At 35.7% G+C, this 20,522-nt stretch overlaps 1 protein-coding gene across 1 annotated transcript in view; it reads right to left on the reverse strand.

Moving 5' to 3' along the window:
- The window catches only part of LOC120424992 (neural-cadherin), a 106,265-nt gene that overhangs the window by 59,700 nt on the left and 26,043 nt on the right, over nt 1-20,522 (reverse strand). The window contains exons 3-4 of the mRNA XM_039589361.2: nt 11,502-11,617; nt 1,333-1,497 (exon numbers count right to left, since the gene is read on the reverse strand). Coding sequence (XP_039445295.1) covers nt 1,333-1,497; nt 11,502-11,617 — 281 coding nt within the window. The remainder of the gene's footprint in view (nt 1-1,332; nt 1,498-11,501; nt 11,618-20,522) is intronic.

A 20,522-nucleotide genomic window follows, 5' to 3' on the forward strand; every position in this document is an offset into this window, starting at 1 on the left:
AGCTTTTAGCTTGGCTGAAAGTTAGGGTTGTTTACGATTTGGGGGTTTTGCAAAAATCTTACTTTAGAGGAATAGTTTTGAGACTTTTCTGACGTCTAGAAAGTTGATGAGCTTGCCAATCCAAGCAATATACGCCTTCTACGACCAAATTTAGAGAAAGGATTTGAGCGAACCTTCAAAAATCAGTTTTTTGAACGTAGATATTCAAGTTCAAGATTTAGAGTAAAAGTAATGTTTGGTGTTCTTTTAGAGCTTTAAAAAATATACATTTTTATTTTTTGACAAGTCAATTTAAACTTAAGAGTCAAAAGTTAAAGCAATTTTAAGGTTAAAAAGAAAAGGTGTATGGGACCACCCTAACGAAATTCTAAATAAGTTTTTCCATGTAATTTTGCACGCTGAATATTGATCTGCCCTCAGAATTTAGCCAAAGTGTTAAAATATCGATTTTTGTTTAACTCCATTTTCTAGTTAATTTTGTGACTTGGACCACTGTGAATTGTTGGTCTTTTCATTTTGTTAACAATATAAGAAAATAAAGTAGTCATTATATCTAGTACGAAGGTAATCAAACTGTAGATGACAAATATAAGATTACTTTTTAAGTTATTTAAATTGTAATGACCCATCAAGGCTAACGAAAATTTTATTTTCAAATTCAACAATTAGATGAAATATATTTATCGATCAATTGCTTGATTTTTGAGTTGCTCGGTTTCAGCTTGTAGAAGGAAACTAATCAAGTAAAAAATAACACTTCATTTCGCAAGCCGCGATTATTTTTTTTTTCAACTTTTACTCCAATTTCACGCTAATTTCATCAACTTTCGCTAACCTAATCAACACTTGTTCCCCAACAAGAAACTTTCACATTTTTCATCGCAAACTTCAACGCGAGCCGGCTCGTTCGCCACGGTCTGGCGAACTGACGAGGCCAGACTTTGGCGCCGCTGCCATCGTAATTGACGCGCGCCCCGGCAACAACGGTCCAAAGTTTAAAAACTCACTGAGAAAATGTACCTACTTGGAAGATTTTCCGACGACGACGTCGTCGTCCAGGTCGGAAAATTCAAAGCGTTCCGATCCGGTGCCGTTTCAAGCCTGCTCAAAAGCCCACAGAAGCATGCTAATTCTGGGAAATCACGGCTCGCAAATCCGGTCACTTTCACTTTGGAGGTAATATTTCGAGCAGGGAAAACTTTTGGGGGTGGGAAGGAAGGGGGAGAGTGGGGTCAACACGCAACTTGCAAGCAAACAAAAAAAAAAAAAAAATGTTGAGAACTCGTCAAGCAAAACAAAAAACGGAAGACTTTTCTCTTCGCCAGACAGGACCTGCAGGACGCGCTTGGGCAGATTCCGGTCGTCCTCCTCGGTAATCTGGGTGCGGTACGTGGGCCGCTCGAACACGGGCGGGTTGTCGTTGACGTCCTTGACGTGGATCACCACGGTGGTGTAGTTTTCCTTCAGGTTATCGGACGCGGCCAGCCGGAGTTCGTACTGTGTGGGTTTGCGCGTGGTAGGGGCGTGAACAATTTTGCGTGTGTTTGTGTTAGCAGGGGAAAGAGAAAAGAGTAAATTTATTCATGGATTAGTATGCGTGAGCGCGCGTTGTTTTCCGAAGAAAAAGTTTTTCACCAAAAAAACAACAACAAAAGAAAAATATCAATCAAAAGAAGAATTACGAGGGTGATAAAAACGCAATAAATTAAACAACCGGGAGCGATCGATCATTAAATTTTGCGTGCCACTGCATAAAATTTTCCTGGAAAGACACACACATTTAATAAACAGCAAAGTGGAAATAATTTCGCCGAAATGAGTCCCACTGCTTTTTGGTACGAAAATTAATAATTAAGTATATTTTTCGGACAAAATTAAATAACCGGTAAACGGTTAAAAGGTGTTTGTTTTCCGATGTTGTGGCAATTATCGTTGAAAGAGAGACAGAGAGGGAGTGCTGATGTTTGGTTTATTTCAACAAAATCGTGGAATAAGTAATTAAATTAATATTGCCTTCAGCGTGGACTCGTTATTGGCTATAAGGTCATGAATCTTTGATCGCATTCAACAAAGATAAATGATTGAACAAACCACTCATGTCGAATTAAGTTGATTGATGTTTAATTATTAATTGTTTCTTTGTGTTTACATCGAAAAGAAAACAGCTCAGAATGAATGAATAAAAATCCATAAACCAAAAAATCAATATTTTTTTTGAGTTTGATCGGCTGCTCAAAATAATAACAACAGTCGAACTCTCATCAATTACAAAAAATCAATTTGCATCTACACCAAACAAATAGAAAAAAAGTTTTTTTTTTCGTTTGATCCGTTGAACCGTATGTCGGTCCAAGACTGTGGACGACCTGGGGTGATCCTGAAGTGATCAGTCAAAAATCTCGGCACCGACTTGAAACTCGTTCTGTTTGGATTAGTTATTTTTTTTGATGTTAAAAAAAACTCAAACCTAATTCACGAATAAAAATATGATAATCTGCTGTATGATAATCGGCTGTAATCTGCTGTATGGCTGTTTTATGTAATTTATCTATACAATTTTTTGAAAATGTTTTTTTTTTATTTTCAAGCTTTATAGATTTTAAGGAAAACAAGTTTAAACACAGGCAGTGCGTGGCCGAATGGTTACGCTGTCCGCTTTGTAAGCGGATGATTCTGGGTTCGATTCCCATCTGCTGCAACCTTCCATCGGATGAGGAAGTAAAATGTCGGTCCCGGCCTTGGTTGTTAGGCCGTTAAGTCATTCCAGGTGTAGGAGTCGTCTCCATGCCATAAGTACAAACAACACACCAAACCAAGCCTACTCCGGTGGAATCGCTGGCGGCGGTTGGACTCGCAATCCAAAGGTCGTCAGTTCAAACACTGGGGTGGAAGGTTCCTTGCAGTAGAAAGAGGTTTGGGTGCTCTCCCCATTCAAGCCTTCGGACTCCTAGGTTCGAGCAGAAACTTGCAATAGAGACCACAAAAGACCCGGGGGTCGTTAATGTGGATGGTTTGATTTTTTGAAGTTTAAACAATTTGGTAAATTTTTGCAATTTCAAATCACTTGATAAAGAAAAAATACTTTTGGCATAAAAAATCTAAAATGTGTATGCTTTAAAAAAAAAATACTGGACTACTTAATTGTTCAGATACTTAAAATAATATAAAGAATTATTATATCTTTATTGAGGCAATTACGAATAATGAAACAAAAAAAAAATGAAGATAGATCTATCTCAACCCACAAGTAATATAAACATTTTCTTTAAACTAGAGAATTTAGTTTAAAAAAATGTTCTCAGTAAAAGAGAACATTTTTTCATTAAACGATATTTAGGAAATATAGAATATCAGGGTAAATAAATGAAACTCATGTGAAATTTTCTTTTTTTTCTTCTTTATTTTTCATAAATAAAATAAAATATAAATAAATGGCTCACATTACAAAATGAAGATATGACAAGTTGTAACTTGAAAGTGTAAATCCACCTTTTTATAACCAATTTTACAACAATTAAAGCAACATAGAAAAATGCCAATTTCTCACCGCTTAACTCTCTACAACCCAACCTTGCCTTTAGACAGGATTCGACCTAAAATATCGCCAAAAAACAAATTTTCAACCAATTTTCGATCTTAAAAAAGCATTGGAAACAAGAACTAGAGTTTTCTAGAGTTTTTTTTTATTAGGTCCCATAAAAATATGAAAGACAATAGTTTATTGGTCCTTTAAAAAAAAAAAAAAAAAAACTCTGGTCTTAAAATTTAAAAAAAAATTAGGGTTGTAAGTTTGACTTGTTTTATGTAACTTTGCCAATGTATAAAAAAAATATTTTTCTGGGGTCAACTTTGACTGTGTTTCTCACTAATATTTTCTTTATTTTATGAGAAATTAAGTATGCAGCAATTGTTATATTGCCCCAGACTATGCCAGACTATGGTTTCATTCAAGAGTAAAAAAAAGTGAAAAACAAGCAAAAATTGAAAAAAACAACGAAAAAAAAATTTGGACAGTAGATGGTTAAGTTATTTCACTCAGTTTCTGATTAAAAAAAAAACCATTAAAAGATTTTGTGGCAGAATTTATTTTCATTTTCTCAGTACAATCAGCGATTTGAAATTTTCGAACTTACTATATTTTGCTAAATTGAACGTCTTTCAATTCAATTCAATTCAATTCGGTTTTATTGGTGAATAATCAAGATACAATCAGTTCTTTTGCAGTTCATAACAGAGTTTTGGAGTTCCTTTCAGCTGTGTGTTGCACCATAATCCATTTTGGAACAATTATTTCTATAACTATGGCACTAACAAGAGCAAGAAAAATTAAAAAAAAAAAACTTGCTAAAATTGCAAAGGAAAGGGGAAAGAAAGAGAAAAAGCTTATAACTACATCACAGTATTTTATCCTTTGTAGATGTGCTTGATCATCAGCTCCCCAAGGGCTAGAAATTGCTCCGCCTTGTTACGGCAGGTCCGAAACCTCGACATCATCTCCCCCGCGAGAGCAAAGAACTCTGGCAGGGTGAAGAGATCTTCCCCGGTGACTTCTTGCTGGGCCGCATTGCCGCTACCGGCAGCGACCACGCTGGCGAACGATCGCCCCCAGCCAGGGGGGAATGCTGAGTTGTCCGCGGGAACCGTACGCTGCCCAGCAGCCGGCACGGTTACGCTCGTACTTCGCTGAGGAGGGTGGGACGCTGCTGCTTTCTTCTTCCTCTTTTCCTGCTCCTCGAGGTAATTTTTTCGTGCACTGCATCCACGGTAGTTGCTGGTATGGTTACCTCCACAGTTGGCACACTTGATGCGCGCCTTGGTTTGCTCTGCCTTGTCTCCCAGGTCCGCCTTGCACGGCAGTGCACACGCCTCAGAGAGGTGTGTTTCACCGCACTTCACACAGCGGGGCGGGAGGTTGCAGTTCCGCGAGCCGTGGCCGAATTTCTGGCAACGGTGGCATTGTGCTGCGTCCGACGGGTACTTTGAGTAGAACCGCCAGTTTACCCAAAACCCGTCCAACGCCTTAGTTCGTCGCAGGTCTTGAATCTTGACGGTGCCGCGGTCGAAGTACAACAGGTACAGTGTGTGTGTACCTGTGACTGTTGTCTTCCGCGAGAGGACTTTTATGTCACGCGGCGTTATTCCAGCACCCGAGAGGTCCTTCTTGAGGTCGGAGATCGGGCGGTCTTGGTACCCCTGCAAGACGACCTTAACGGCTGTCTTCTGCACGGGGTCGAATGTGTAGAACTTGAAGTTTTTACCCTTCAATTTCTCCACAACCAGGTCGAAGTTCTTGTTGTCAAATGTGTAGACTTGCACTGACGACTTACCGATTTTCAGACAATATCCGAGGCCTTCCAGCAACTCGTCAATATCGTCCACCAACGTGTCCAAAACAAAAATTGGAGGTGGTCTACGTTCCTTTGGAGAATTGTTCGTTTTTGGCGTCGGCACTTTTTTCCGTGCACGACGATCGTCATCGTCGTCGTCGGTAGTGCTGCTACCGTCGGTGTTGTTGTTGTTGTTTTCTTCGTCGTCGCTCAGCATCTGGAACTCGTTCCTGATGGGAATGTTGGCGGATGTTGACGTGTTGGTCGTGGCACCGGAAGTACCGGAACGGGTTCGCACTGGTGATCTTGGAACATATCCGGGATGTAGCAACTTTTTGTCGATGCCTTCTGCGCTCACGCTCCCCTGCGCGATGGCGGTCGACACGGCGTTGGTTTGTTTACCTTTTTGCACACGGCCGGTAGACGAACTTCGCGGGTTTTTCGAGGCCGCACTCGAACTGCCACGACCACGGCCGGCCTTTGGCATGCTGCAGGAGCAAACTCGCGGGTAATCACGGTAATTTACGGCGAAAAAAATCGAAAAAACGATGGAGCACTGAGCACTTGACTGCTGCTTGCTCTCGTGCTTACACGGAGGAGGAATTGAACGTCTTTCCAAATTGTTAAAGGCAGCAGATTTTTATTTCGGCACAAAAAAAAATCATTGGAAAAGCTTTTTACTTATTTTTGGTTGAAAACCAACCTGAGCCATTTCGTACGAAATCGGAAATTTTATTTTTTGTATTTTTTAATTTGACTGAAACTTTGTGAGGGCTTTCCCTATGACCAAAGCAGCCAATTTGTTATCGATTGATTGATTTGGTGTCTTCGACAAAGTTATAGGTATTGATGAGGACTATTCAGAAAAAATAGTTTCACTTTAAAAACAAAATTTTAAATTGACTTTATTTTACTAAAAATCTCTTTCGCAAAATCCATATTTTTTAAATTTTTAATTATTTTGATATGTTTATAAGGGATAAAAACTGCAAATTTTTAACTATAGAGAAAAATGGAGAAAAAAAAACCGCCTAGTTAAAAAATTTTGATGTCAGTTTTTAATGTAAAATCAAATTTGCATTCAAAAAATTCTCTACACATTTTTTGATAAAGTTCACCGTTCTCTAAAAAAAATACTTAAAATTGCCTAAAAGACACTGAAGATTGGACCTCTGGTTGCTGAAATACAACGAATAATAAAAAAAAGAAAATTGAAGTTTTTTTTTTATTCTAATCCATTCATTTCCACATTTTCTGAAGCCGAAATCTCAGGAACTAATGAAAATTTTGGACGTTTGGGGCGTAATATTCAAGGTTTGGCTCTTTTAAAATGCTAGTCTTGAAGAAAAAAAAATTTTTTTCTCCAAATAAATTTAAAAAATCTTAACCAGGTGGCAAAAATTTTCTCCCGTATGGTTCAAAAGTTGAGGATTTTTGTCTTCAAAACATATCAACAAATTCCAAAACAAAAAAAAAAATATTTTGATTTTTTTTTTGTGGAAAATAGTTTGACCACACAAAGTTTACACCAAAAAAAAGGTCTAAATCGGCCGATTTTGTAGAAAATTGCTCATATGACTTTTCATCTTTTTTTATTTTATTTTTTTGAATTTCATTTAAGAAAAACAAATTAAACTATCAAAAATCAACCCAAGTTTTGAAAGTTTAAAATTTGAAAAATAAATTTAATTTTCTATCAATTTCACCGTTTTACGATCCTTAAAATCTTTTGAAGTTACATTTGAGCGTTCAATTAACAGTTGATAACGGCATTAATTAAAGTCCTGATTTACTAAACAAAAATAACAGAGGATTAAAGCATATATTTGTGGAAAAAAATTAGCAACAAGAATAATTGAAATCGGTTAGAAATAAGCAAAGATACAATTGCATTTCCAATATTTTTTTAAACATTTGATTTATAGATGCTTTATCAAGTCGTGTTTCATAATGTATCAGTTCGTCAGGATTACATCAAATTTAATACATTTTTAAGTATAAAAAGTAGCTTTTGGCGCTCAAAGCTGTTCCATTTCGAAATAAATCATGCATCAAATCCATTCACGATAATCTCGGGAAAACCACTCACAGCTTCTCCTCTCTCTGTCCCTCTTTCATCGTTACCATCGCGAATATTCCAGTCCCAATCGCAGTGAAATTGCCGCATGCTGGTAAACATAAATAAAAATGACAGCTTTTGGCCACACTCCAGCGAGCATAAATCTTTAATAAGAGCTTTTCCGACGCTGCTTTTGCTGGTTTCAGTCAATACCACGAATGAATGACATCCCACCACAAAAGCTGTCGGAAGTAATGCTGGTCGGTCGACTATTTTTTCCGCTACTCAGCAGGACGAAATATTTGCCCGCGTGGAGGCGTTCAACTTGATGAAAAAGCAAATATTAAACAAAAAAGTAAAAACAACAACCGACCACTAATTTAAAACAAACATTAAACAATGAAAAAGGAATAAATTTTAACTGGTGTGCGAGAGCCGGGTCGCGTCACGATGACCGCGGGAGATAAAAATAACCGCAAAAATATGCGCCAAAATAACATAAAACATAAAAAAAACTTTGGCCCCAGCTGGTGGTTTGAAACGGGTGAAAATAAAAATCGCCTCTGAAACAAAAAGAACAAATAAAAATCACCGAAAACACACACGCACTGCTCTGCTGTTTTTCGCGAAATATTTATGCTTAGAGTTCAAAGGGTGTCCCGCCCCGCCAGTCGGTGTGAAAATGAAAATTCCAGGAAAAACGCTTTCCCGAGCACGCGTGTGCGCGTGTGTTTGAGGGGGTTGGTTGAAAAATAAAGGTCGTAAAACAATGAAAAATCGTCTTGTTTGTTGTCATAATAAATTATGTATATTTTTTTCTGGAGGATTTTTTCATTCTGTCCCACTTGCCACCGAAGTGTGCTGCTGATGCTGATGTCCTTCTTGAAATTGGAATACTGAAAATTTTTAGGGATCGCTTGATTTTTTTCTGCCTCTTGTTTATTCACTGTGTTGTGCTGACTGATTTTGTTCACCTCCTTCAAGAACCCAATTTGCATACCTGCGTTGGGAGGTTGGGAGAATTTTTGTCGAGTTTGAAGAGATTGCTTGAAATGTTGACGGTTCAGATTTGTACTTAAATTTGATTTGATTTTTTAAACTAATTTTGCTTAGTAAAATTTGACAAAAAATCTCTCAACCTGCTCAAAAAACTACAAAATTGTAATAATTATCTAATGACAATAACTTAATGAATTAGCTATCATTTAGTTCTAATATATTAATTTCAACACTATTTTTCTTGACATTTATTCAGTTTTGTTAGATTTTTTTATATTGGCTATTCTGATATTGTTTTGTCATTTCCATTCTTTTAGTTTTTTTTTCTCTTATTTTGAGTGAATTTGTGATTAATTTGAACATGCCATAATTTTGTTTTAAAGAAGTAACATTTTTGTTCTTAAACAACAATCAAAATTATTTTTGCTTGAAAATGATTTAGCATGAAATTTATGAGATGCAAAATTCGAGAAATAGAATGTCATAAAAAAATCTTCTTTCATTCTGTCTGTTATTTGATTTTTCGTGTTTGTTCAATTTTAAAGGACAAAGAATGCACAAACAGATTAAGTTTAAATTTTTCAACAGTATTATAATAATGCTGATGTTCATTTTCAGCGAATTTGTGTAACTTTGGTTTATCAATTGTTATAAGTTTGATCAGATTGTAGCCTCTAACTTTTGAATTGTTGTGACTTGAATTTTATCATTTCTAGAAATATTTTATGATTTTATTTTGAAACTTGTTCAACATTATTTGTACTAAAATTGAAGTTAATTCGGTTACATTTTATCATAATCAAAAATAAATTAAAATAATTTATTTTACTCAAATCAATTTAAAAAAAAAGTCAAAATTCTTAACTTCATTCGAAAATTTATTAATTTTTTTTCAAGAAATAAAAAAATAAAGACAATTATCATTTAAAAAAAATGTGTAAAAAGAAATTTAAAGAAACAAAAAAGGGGAAAAGCCTAATTTGCTCTTGCTTTGAAAAATCATGTTGGGTTTGAAAATAACAAAATTAGAAACTACCTCAGAAAATTTCATGAGCTATTTTTATTAGAAAAAAATATTGAAAAACATAATTAATAAAGTGATTTTTGCAACAAATAGGGAAATATACCTATTTTAATCACCCTAAGCCGTTTGACCAATTCTCATCACTTTTCCGTTTTCCGCTATTAAATCAACATTTTCAGATGTATCAACAATGAAGAGTTGCTTGCTCACTTTTGTTTGAGCTATTTATTACTTTGGAACAGTCAAAAACACTTTATGAAAGCTGTAATTCATGATCAAAGTGCTGATAGGCCGATAATAGAAATAGGCTGAGAATGGGTATAATTCCCCTAGTTAGTTAAAAATTAATTTTATATTTTATTGTAGTTTGACAACATTGTATCAATATTTAAATCTAGCACAAGTTACAATATAAGAAAAACACCACAAATTGGATAGATGAATAACAAATTAGTCAGCAATATCACACAATTACAATAAAAAAAATTATTCCAACTAAAATAAAAAAAAATAAAACATACAATTTAAGAAATTTTGTTTTCCCGGAATAAGCTGTAAAACTGTTAGGCATATAAAAATAATAAATTATTATTATGATTGAAAACTGTATTGACAATATCTCATGATCTAACCAATTAAATCCAATTAAGTTTAAGAAAAATTTTGCTGAAAAATTCATGTTATGAGAACAATTCCTGGCAAAAGCTTTCAAAAGTTGATATACGCTTTTGCTTAAAAAATCCATTCAAGAAACTGTATTTTTTGTATTCTTGTAATTTACTGCAATGCTTAAAAAACTTCCATCAATGCTTTCTTATTTTTTAATAGATTTCTTCTTATTTTATTTGTTTTTTTTTTGTTGCCCGAGCAGACGGCAATAACTTGAGAATAACATTTTTTGATATTTGAAAATACTGGGCCAATAACATTTTATGTTATTTATAACAAGATTTGTTATTCGTCGTTATGATTTTTTTGTTATTGGATTGTTATTGTAATAACAGACTAATAACAATTTTAGGTATTCTTCGAACAAATCTTTGTTATTATTTTTTGTTATTTTAACAACTAATCCGATCATCCCAATAACAGTTGAAGATATTCTTCCATAACAAAAAATGTTATTCCAAAGTTGTTTTGGCTTTCAACCAATATCAGACCAATAACAAATTTTGTTATGATAACATAAACTGTTATTAAACCCTTATGCAAAAATGGATTTTTCGGGAAGATTCCATAACACTTTCTGTCATTTTAACAGAATTTGTTATTGAAATTGCATGAATTTTGTTATTACCGTCTGCCCGGGTGGTGAACTCATATGGAGCAATATTCAACGTTTACCTGGCTCAATGTTACCATTTTTAATGGGGAAAGTTGGGCCTTATTTCAGATGATTTGTATCTTAGAACAAACAAACGAAAAAATATTTAAATTTCATTGTTATTAAGAAAATTATATTGGTTATTCATTTTTTGGTCCAAAGTCGAAGGAGTGTTATCTTAAAAGTGCCCTAAAATTAATAAGAAATTTTGGCTGTGAAGATCAACACCGATTCTCGAATCTTGCAACCTTCATATAGATTTGCATGAATGCTTTGTTTTTATTTGATGATATGTTTATTAAAAATTAAATCAAAATTTTAATTAGCAAAAATATTCAAACTTCCAAAATGTAGACAAATTATTTAAAAAAAAATTAAAAAAAAACATTCCATCAATCGTAACTGAACATGCAAAAACGTCCGAATCCATCCAAAATTTCCTGGAATCGACTCCAATCGAAATTTCGGCACAATTTTTTCATCGTCACACAAAGCCGAGGGATTGCGGCTTTCCGAGCAAATTATCCCCGTGACAAAAAGCCTTAACCACCCCGTGGCGGGCTCATCAAATCATTAGCTCCCAATTGCGTTCACCAAAGCCACCATCACCACCATTGATTGGTAATCACGTGTGAAATCCCGGAAGCAATTTTCCTCCTTTTTCACCGACATCAGCATCAGCAGCGGGAAATCATAATAATAATAATATGTTTTCGCCGGTATTACAGGGGCGTTCCAAGAGAGGGGGGATTAGGAGGTGGTACTTACTCGCTTTCTGGTCTCGTAATCCAGGGCCCCGGCGACGTAGATCGCGCCCGTCATGTTTTTCACCGCAAAGGCACCGCCTATGTTACCGCTCGTGATCTCATATCGAATACGCGAGGCTGTTTTTTTTACGGATTGGAAAAGAAAGAAAGAAGGAAATCAGATTAATGGGTTGTGTGGTGAAGGAAAAGCCTCCCCTTAATGGGGTAGGGGGAGCTGGATCTTGTTTTTCGTTGCGTTGCCCCATCAATGTGAAGTGAAGTGGGTTTAAGGAAGGGCTTTGGTTGAACCAGGCAACGCTCATTTGAATTTTTGGTGAGAAACGACCGCAGTTTTGGTTGAAATTTATGGATCTGTTTTTGTGGAATGGAAAGTAAAATCAGTTTAAGGGTAACACTTTCAAGACAGCCACATAGAGGCTTAGTTCAAGAAATGTTATAGCATAACTTAGTTCCATTCGCAGGGTAAAGGAACCAGAAATTGCCCACTTTATTTGAGAATGATGGAAATTTGAAGAACTTTAATGACATTTTTGGTTGAAATAGTTATGGTCCTCATTTTCCATAAGGTTTTTACCAAAACTAATAAATTTTTGTTAAAATATTGTGTTAAAAAATACTCTGAAATACCTTTTCGTCCCCCAAAATCCGAATTTTGCCCTATATTATAATCTAATAATTCAAATGAAAGTTGGCTAAATATTGATGTAAAAAAGTATAAAAGTACAGTTTCATGAAAAGTATACAAAAAGTAAACATTTTTTCCAGGTGAAACGGGACGCTAGCTGTTCAACTTGAATCAACTTCTGAACTCGACAGATACTTGCTATCGGCCTATTGAACGTCTCTTTCAAAAAAACAGAACTTCGTATGTTAAGCAATTCTCTAAGATTTCGATCGTTCGACTTTTTTTGGTAAACTTTTGTTGTGCCTTTGGTATGTCCAAAGAAACCATTTTGCATCATAAGTCCATATAATTTTCCATACAAATTTTGCAGCTGTCCATACAAAAATTATATACGAAAATTAAAAATTCTGTATCTTTTGAACGAATTTTTTGATCGATTTGGTGTCTTTGGCAAAATTGTAGGTACACGGAGAAAAAAGAGTTTCCACGAACCACGAACAAAGTGGAGCAATTCTCTGAGATTTCGGTCATTCGATTTTTTCTGTATTTTTAAATCCGACTGAAACTTTTTTGGTGCCTTCGGTATGCCCAAAGAAGCCATTTTGCATCATTAGTTTGTCTATATAATTTTCCATACAAATTTGGCAGCTGTCCATACAAAAATGATATGTAAAAATTCAAAAATCTGTATCTTTTGAAGGAATTTTTTGATCGATTTGGTGTCTTGGACAAAGTTGTAGGTATGGATATGGACTACACTGAAAAAAAATGATACACGGTAAAAAAAATTGGGTGATTTTTTATTTAACTTTTTGTCACTAAAACTTGATTTGCAAAAAAACACTATTTTTATTTTTTTTTATTTTTTGATATGTTTTAGAGGACATCAAATGCCAACTTTTCAGAAATTTCCAGAATGGGCAAAAAATCTTTGACCGAGCTATGATTTTTTGAATCAATACAATTTTTTTCAAAAAATCGAAATATTGGTCGCAAAAATTTTTCAATTTCATTTTTTGATGTAAAATTGAATTTGCAATCAAAAAGTACTTTAGTGAAATTTTGTTTGTTGTGAAAAGTGCACCGTTTTCAAGTTATAGCCATTTTTATGTAACTTTTTTCAAAATAGTCGCACCTATTCATTTTTTTTAAAATTGGTGCCCATGTTTGCCCACTTTAAAAAAAATGAGAAGCTGAGAAAATTCTCTACATTTTGCTTTTTTGAACTTTGTTGATACGACCCTTAGTTTGCTGAGATACTGCCATGCAAAGATTTAAAAAGATGAAAATTGATGTTTTCTGAGTCTCACCCAAACAACCCACCATTTTCTAATGTCGATGTCTCAGCAACTAAAGGTCCGATTTTCAATGTTGAATTGTAGAACTCGTGAAATTTTCCAATCTTTTCGAAAAAAATATTTTCAAATTTTTTAAATCAAGACTAAAATTTCAAAGGGGCGTAATATTCAATATTTGGAACTTTTGAAATGTTAGTCTTGATTTTTTTTAAAATGTGTTAGAAGAAATCTGAAAATTTCACGAATGTATTTTTTTATTTGTATGAAACTTTGTCCATCGATTTAATAAGATTTTAATAAGCAATTTTGTATAATTAGTTTCTCCGTACAAATTTGCATACACATTGAGAGATGACCAAAAAAAAAACGTACCTTGAGGAGAATTTTTACATTTGGTATGTTTTGCAAAGTTGTAGATCATGATTAGGACCTTGCAGTAAAAAATTACACATAAAATTCCAGTTATTTTTGTTTCACTGTTTACACAACTCACAACTTAATAAATCGATTATTTTTAAAAGTTGTAGTGCTTTAGTTGACCAAAAGTGCCGACTTTTGAGCTATAGTAAATGACGGCCGTTTTTATTTCAGCCATGTTACTTATATTTCTTTGAAAATAAAGTGTTTTTTTTTTGTTTTGAAGAACCTTCCCACTTTTTTCAAAAACCTTTTATTGATGTTACATTGAATTGCCATCAAAATTTTTAACTTATGTTTTTCTTTTTCGAATTTTTAAAAAAAGTGTGCATCTTCGTCCAACCCTGAAAAAAAATATTTACAAATATCTGAAAAAAATCTCAAGATTTTTTTTTTATTTTCCATTGTTGATACGACTTTTGATAACTGAGACAACATGGCCTTGCCTTGAAAATTAGATTGATTACACTTCCATAAATCTATTTATCTCCTTAACAGTATAAGTTCAATGTCATTAAAACCACAACTTACAAAAACCTAAATATGTGAGTTCATACTGTCTTATTGAATGAATGTTGCTAGCAAAGCCTTAAAAACCATAATTTTTCATATTTTAATAACAAAAAATATAGTAAAATGTGTTCAGTCTCATTTCAAAGCGTTACATAAGAAATAAGTTGTACAAATTGATTTAAGATTTGTTAAAGTTTGACAGATTCTTCAATAAAATTTGACTTCATTCCTCACACGACCGGCTGCCACTCTTTTATATGCTTCATCGGAAAAAAAATTTCCACGCAGACATACTTTACATCCCATCACCATCACCTTGCGTTGAAGCCTATCGCACACACGTGTGTTTTCCCTCGCCAACCATCTGGCAGTCTTCTGGCAGCATCTCATTTTCCTTTCATCTCGGCACCGTCATAATGATCTCACCTTGATGCCCATGGAACACACACTCTTTTCGCCGCCAGCCAGCCACGGTTGGTGGCCACCGTTCCGGAACCGTGCCTTGAACCTTACGCCCGGAACGGCTTCATTTTGGGGGGGTGGCCTGGAACCACGTGACGGGCACCGCCACATCAAAAGTGAGCAAACGAAGCCTTTCATAAAGCTTGCAAGAAGGTAGCTTGCCTTTTTTGCCTTGCCCGAAGTTCGGGAAAAATGAAAACAACCAAGAAACAAAACCAAGGTTGTTGGAGTGGGTGTGAGATTGTGTGATGGTAATGGTGTAATGGGTGAGATGAAAAACACCTTGTTTGTTTACCAAGCTTGTAGGATTAAGCTTCCCGGATGAAGGCTTAGTGGTGAAGGGTTATTAGGCTCGGAAATGTGTGCTGAGCTTTAGGTAATTCTGATCTTATTTACTGCTCTCTTTAAATCATATGATGGATACATAGATTGTTTGGTTTAAATTAGAAAAGGTCAATGTTGGAAGGTTATTTCAGTGCCTTTCATCGAAACTTTAAACTTAACCAAACCATTGTTGGGGTCAACATGCAAACTATAATGAAAACTCATACGTTCTTCAGAATATCAGCAACCCCTCTCACAACTGCATTTTGATTGCTAGTTAGGTCAAATCTGCATGAAAATCAAAAACCACCAGCTAACCACCAGTCAGCTCACTGCTAAATCGGCACGATGCCAAAGCTGGCCTGCCCTGAAGCCCGATCGCAATAACACTTCATCAGGCCCCGTTCTAATATTCTCCAGCTGCTGCTGCCGACAACTGCCAACGGCTCTTCTAGATTCTGAGAGGGTACTGAGCCCTAGTTGATTGGAGCTTGGCACCACCGATTGATCCCTAATCCACACGGCCAAGCCCCGTAGGCCTAATGGCTTTAAGCAGCGAGCGGGAGATTGAAGGGATCCTGTTCAAATAGAAGACCCCGCAGGCCGGCCGCAAATCTGCACCCCATAATTAATTCGAACACGTACCTCTACTCTGACATGACTTCATCCGTCTAAATTGCCATGACCTCACCGAAAAAAAAAAAACGAACACGGGCCGATGTTTGATTTAATTTTGACTTGGTTCAATCACAGAACCGACCTCCACGAGGTCCTCCGTCCCGAAACGAGAGAACGATAGAACATGACAGGGCGTTCCAGCAAAAACAAATTCTTTATTCAGGCAACGTTTAGAGAGAAAGAGCCCGGGCTTAGCCCTGGAGTGTCCCCTCGACGACAGCCAACCGCACGAGAGCCAGAACCAGAACAGGACGATGTTCCCCCTTTTTTAGGAAAAGCATAAATGTCAACAATAATTTATCGTCCCCGGAGCGAATCTCCTCCCCGGTTTCAGGGTGTTCCCCCGTTGCACTGGCAACACTGCACCAGCACCGAATTCGGGGTGCTGGTACGTGGTTTGTACCATCCTGCAAGAAAAAGGAACCAACCCCGGGACAAATGTGTCCGGATGTGAAATGGATCCGGAGTGTCCGGTCCGGGATGTCCCCCCCAAACATGGATGCGGCTTTGTGGGCTCCGAAATCAGGACCGTAAATATATCTCACTCACGCTGTACTGAGGCTGCTGTTGTTGACTGGGATTGCTGCTTGGACGATGATGTCTCAGGATTTTTTTTCCTTCTTTTTTGAAATTTGGTTTTGGGAAATAATAACATTGTGGTTTTGGGGCTTCCCAGTGGGAGCTGGTTGTTATTTCGTGTGAAATTCGTTAGCCAATCTTGATGGCACGTCCCGAACAGAGTGCGTTTAAGAATAGATAAAGTGCAACATGGTTGCGTCATTGTTGGAAGAATTCGAGCAAGAAGAGATATTAGTATCAAAACTAGGCCTATTGAATAGAGCAACGTGATAAATCATGATTTATGCAACTACCATGTCGACTCATCAAAAATAATGTAATCCAGCAGAAATAAATAGCCTTCATATTTCATGAATGTTAATTTATCATTTATTGCATTTTTAAGCCGAATCTGAACAAATGTTGCTCAAAATCATCTAAAAATGCTATGCTATTTGAATAAATGATTTATAAACAAAAATCATGTATCAATTGTTCAACTAAAAGCGAAAAAAACAATTTTGACAAAAAAAAATCTCGTTCGAAACCTACCTAAAGCTGACAGAATAAAAATTTATTACAGTCCAAACACGATTATCCAAAGCTGGAGGAAACTAGCGATTGTCCACGCCTCATACATAAAGTTTTTTTTGTGTGGACAATTAATTAAATCTCCAGATCTTATCGAATAAAGGACAACACATTTTTTTGAGACCAAATATTCAGGCCCAATTTAAGTCAGAATTTAGGAGTTGGTCGCCTGGTATTGTCAACTCCACCATTTTGACCGCCACCAAAACAAGACAAAAAAAAGGGTTTTCGTGATTCAATTATATAGATTTATATTTTTCAAGAACGTTGGATAATCGATTATGAACTGAATTGAAAATTGTTCGAATTTCTGTATTTTTCAACAAATTTAAAATAAGTCATGTACGAAAAGATATAGAAAGTATTCATAAAAGATATTTAAATGCTTTTTGACAGTTGGTCAGGTGCTTTAAAGTGATAAATATTAAACAAAATTATACGATATTTTAATAATCAAAAATAATTATCGTTCCAGATTTTGAGGCCCAACTTTTTTTTTATTTAATATGTTTCAAGGCGAGTAAGGTTTAATTAATTTAAAAAAAAACGTTACTTAATCCACCTTAAGGTGGTTGGTGCCTTCCTCACAATTATATTTTGACATTTTTTCTTAATTTAACTACATATAACCATAATTTTGATATTGTCGTCAGATCTTTAGTTTGATACATTGTGCAATTGGGTCCTAAAATAAAGCTCAGATTGCTGATATTATTGTTTACAACGATAGAGCTTATTTTTCTGAGTACAATGACCCTTTGTGCGATCAAAAAGAGTTTAAAATGTTTTTTAAAATCAAGTTAAAAAAAATAACCTCGCGGTCCTTCTTTACAGAAAAGGTCCTACTTGACAGCTCTTTCCAAGGGGACCATAGTTGATCCATCGAAAAAATGTTGTCTTGTCAACTTTTTTTTTGCATTAAAATTAAAAAAAGATCGGAAATGGTTTCAAGTGTGTTTTTAATAGTTGTACATCAAAATTTACAGAGGGCTTTAGGACCCTAAGTTATATAACTTGAAAATTTTATTTGAAAGCAATACTCGAAAAAAAATTAATAACATAATTTTTTCCCGGGAATTTAAAAGCAATAAAATCCCGGGAGCTTCAAATCTCAAAGCACAAAAGAAAACGTCAAAACCTTCTCAGCTCAAACCTCACAAACACAAACGTCAAACGAGTGTTTACTCGCGGCATTTTTTGTTGCTCAATCCGTGCGATCCGCATTCCCGCGCCTTAAAATTTGTTTGATGTCGGTTCCCTGCAATGGCCACTTCCGCGCCGATGGCCCTGGACGTCACGGTAAGTTTGTGGTATCCGTTCTTTTGGAAGTCATTGATTTAAATGTTTATGTTTACGGTTTTTTTTAAGGATCTCAAGTTATAGCTGTGTTTGCCGGTGATGAAACCGTCCGGATTGGGTACTTCCTGCAGGCGGCGGATTGGTGTTTCTGGGGACGACGGGGCCGCAGCTGGAAGTAAACATCGGACAAGATGATCGACGAGAATGTTCCGCTGCGGATGATTTCGTTGCCGAGGGAGCCATTCCAGCTGGCGATCAACTGTGACCATGGGCTGCTGGAGATGGACGCGGACGGGTTCTATTTTCGGTTCCGTTGTTTTTGACGCCGACGAATGGGAAATTGTTCGAGATTCGAACATCGTCGTAAGGTGGCGTGAGGCGATCGTTTTTGTTGAATCCGGAGTTTAATATCATATTTTTGCTGATATAATTATAGGTAGTGAACATAATGTATGAAAAATAAGTTGTTGAACTGAAGAGATAAAATAAATAATAAAATGAACCATTGGTCAAATTGGAAAAGAAGTTTCCCTGTATGGCTTATTAGCTCATTACTTTTGATAGGGTTATCAGATCTATATCATTTAATCTCAGTTGAAAGGTCTTTCAATTATCCAACTAACGATGGGTCGCATAATGGACCCGGCCATCATTTTCATCGAAATATTTGAGCTCTAAAAAGTGTATAAAAACACTTTTGTGCTCATAACTTTTGATAGAAATATCAGATTTCAATCTTTGTGGCTCAACGGAATGGTCTGTGATAATCAATCCTTATAAAGATGGGTTATCAATTCTGAAATCCGGCCTAAAAAAAGTGTATGAATAACACTTAAGTGCTCATAACTTTTGATAGGGTAATCAGATCTTCGAAGTTTTGGACTCGTTTGAAAGGTCTTTTGGTAACCTATCCAACGATGGGTCGCATGATATATCCGGACAACGTTTTCATGAAAATATGTGAGATCCGGCCTTCAAAAAGTGTGCAAATAACACTTCGGTTGTCATAACTTTTGATAGGGTTATCAGATCTTCAATGTTTTGGGCTCATTAGAAAGGTCTTTCAATTGTACAACTAACGATAGGTCGCACCATGGGGCCGGCCATCATTTTAATCGAAATATTTGAGATCCGGCCTCTAAAATGTGTACAAATAACACTTAAGTGCTCATAACTTTTGATAGGGTCATCAGATCTTCAATGTTTTGGGCTCATTAGAAAGGTCTTTCAATTATCCAACTAACGACGGGTTGCATTATGGACCCGGCCAACATTTCATCAAAATATTTGAGATCCGGCCTCTGAAATGTGTACAAATGACACTTAAGTGCTCATAACTTTTGATAGGGTTATCAGATCTTCAATGTTTTGGGCTCATTAGAAAGGTCTTTCAAATACCTTTCTAAAAATGTATGATCAGACGGGTTTTCTTACAAAAGCCACCCTTTTTACAATCTTTCAAACTTTAGCCAGAATCGTTTTTTTAGCATAACTTTTGAAATACTTAACAAAACTTCATAATAGTTAATATAGGTCTTGTGGGACCCTAAGACGGATCGAATGAGACCAGAACGGCCCAAATCGGTTCAGCCAGTCCGGAGATAATCGAGTGCATTTTTTTCGGTGCACGGACTTACAGACATACACACGCACAGACATTTGCTCAGAATTTGATTCTGAGTCGATAGGTATACGTGAAGGTAGGTCTTCGAGGTCGAATTAAGAAGTTCATTTTTCGAGTGATTTTATAGCCTTTCCTCAGTAAGGTGAGGAAGGCAAAACGTTAAAAATATTCAACAGGACTTGTAAATATTTATGGATGTATCATAATTTGAAAAATTAGTATATCAGCAAGCGTAAATGGTAAGTGTTTAGTTTACTGTAAACCACTTTAATATAATTTTTTTTGGCTTGGTTCACAAAATAAGGTTTTTTTTAGATTGAAACAAAACCATCTTAAAAAGTTCAAGTGTACTAAAATAATATGAAACTTCAACCAGAGTAACGATTGTTTACTTTTCTCCCAAAAATGTTTGCATTTAATATGCATTTTCGCACCGATAATATTTTTTAATAAGGGAAAGGAATACATTCATTTATTATTTAAAAAAAATTATTCCTAAATATAACATTGAAACTACACAGTAAAAAATAATGTAAATTTGGAAGCTGAAATTTGGAAGGTTAATATTACCGCTTTTATGATGTAATTTTACCTCAATTTAGACTGAAAAAGTGGCATTACACCAGAAAAGTG

Source organism: Culex pipiens, chromosome 2, assembly GCF_016801865.2.
Source record: "Culex pipiens pallens isolate TS chromosome 2, TS_CPP_V2, whole genome shotgun sequence".
Taxonomy (NCBI): Eukaryota; Metazoa; Arthropoda; class Insecta; order Diptera; family Culicidae; genus Culex; species Culex pipiens.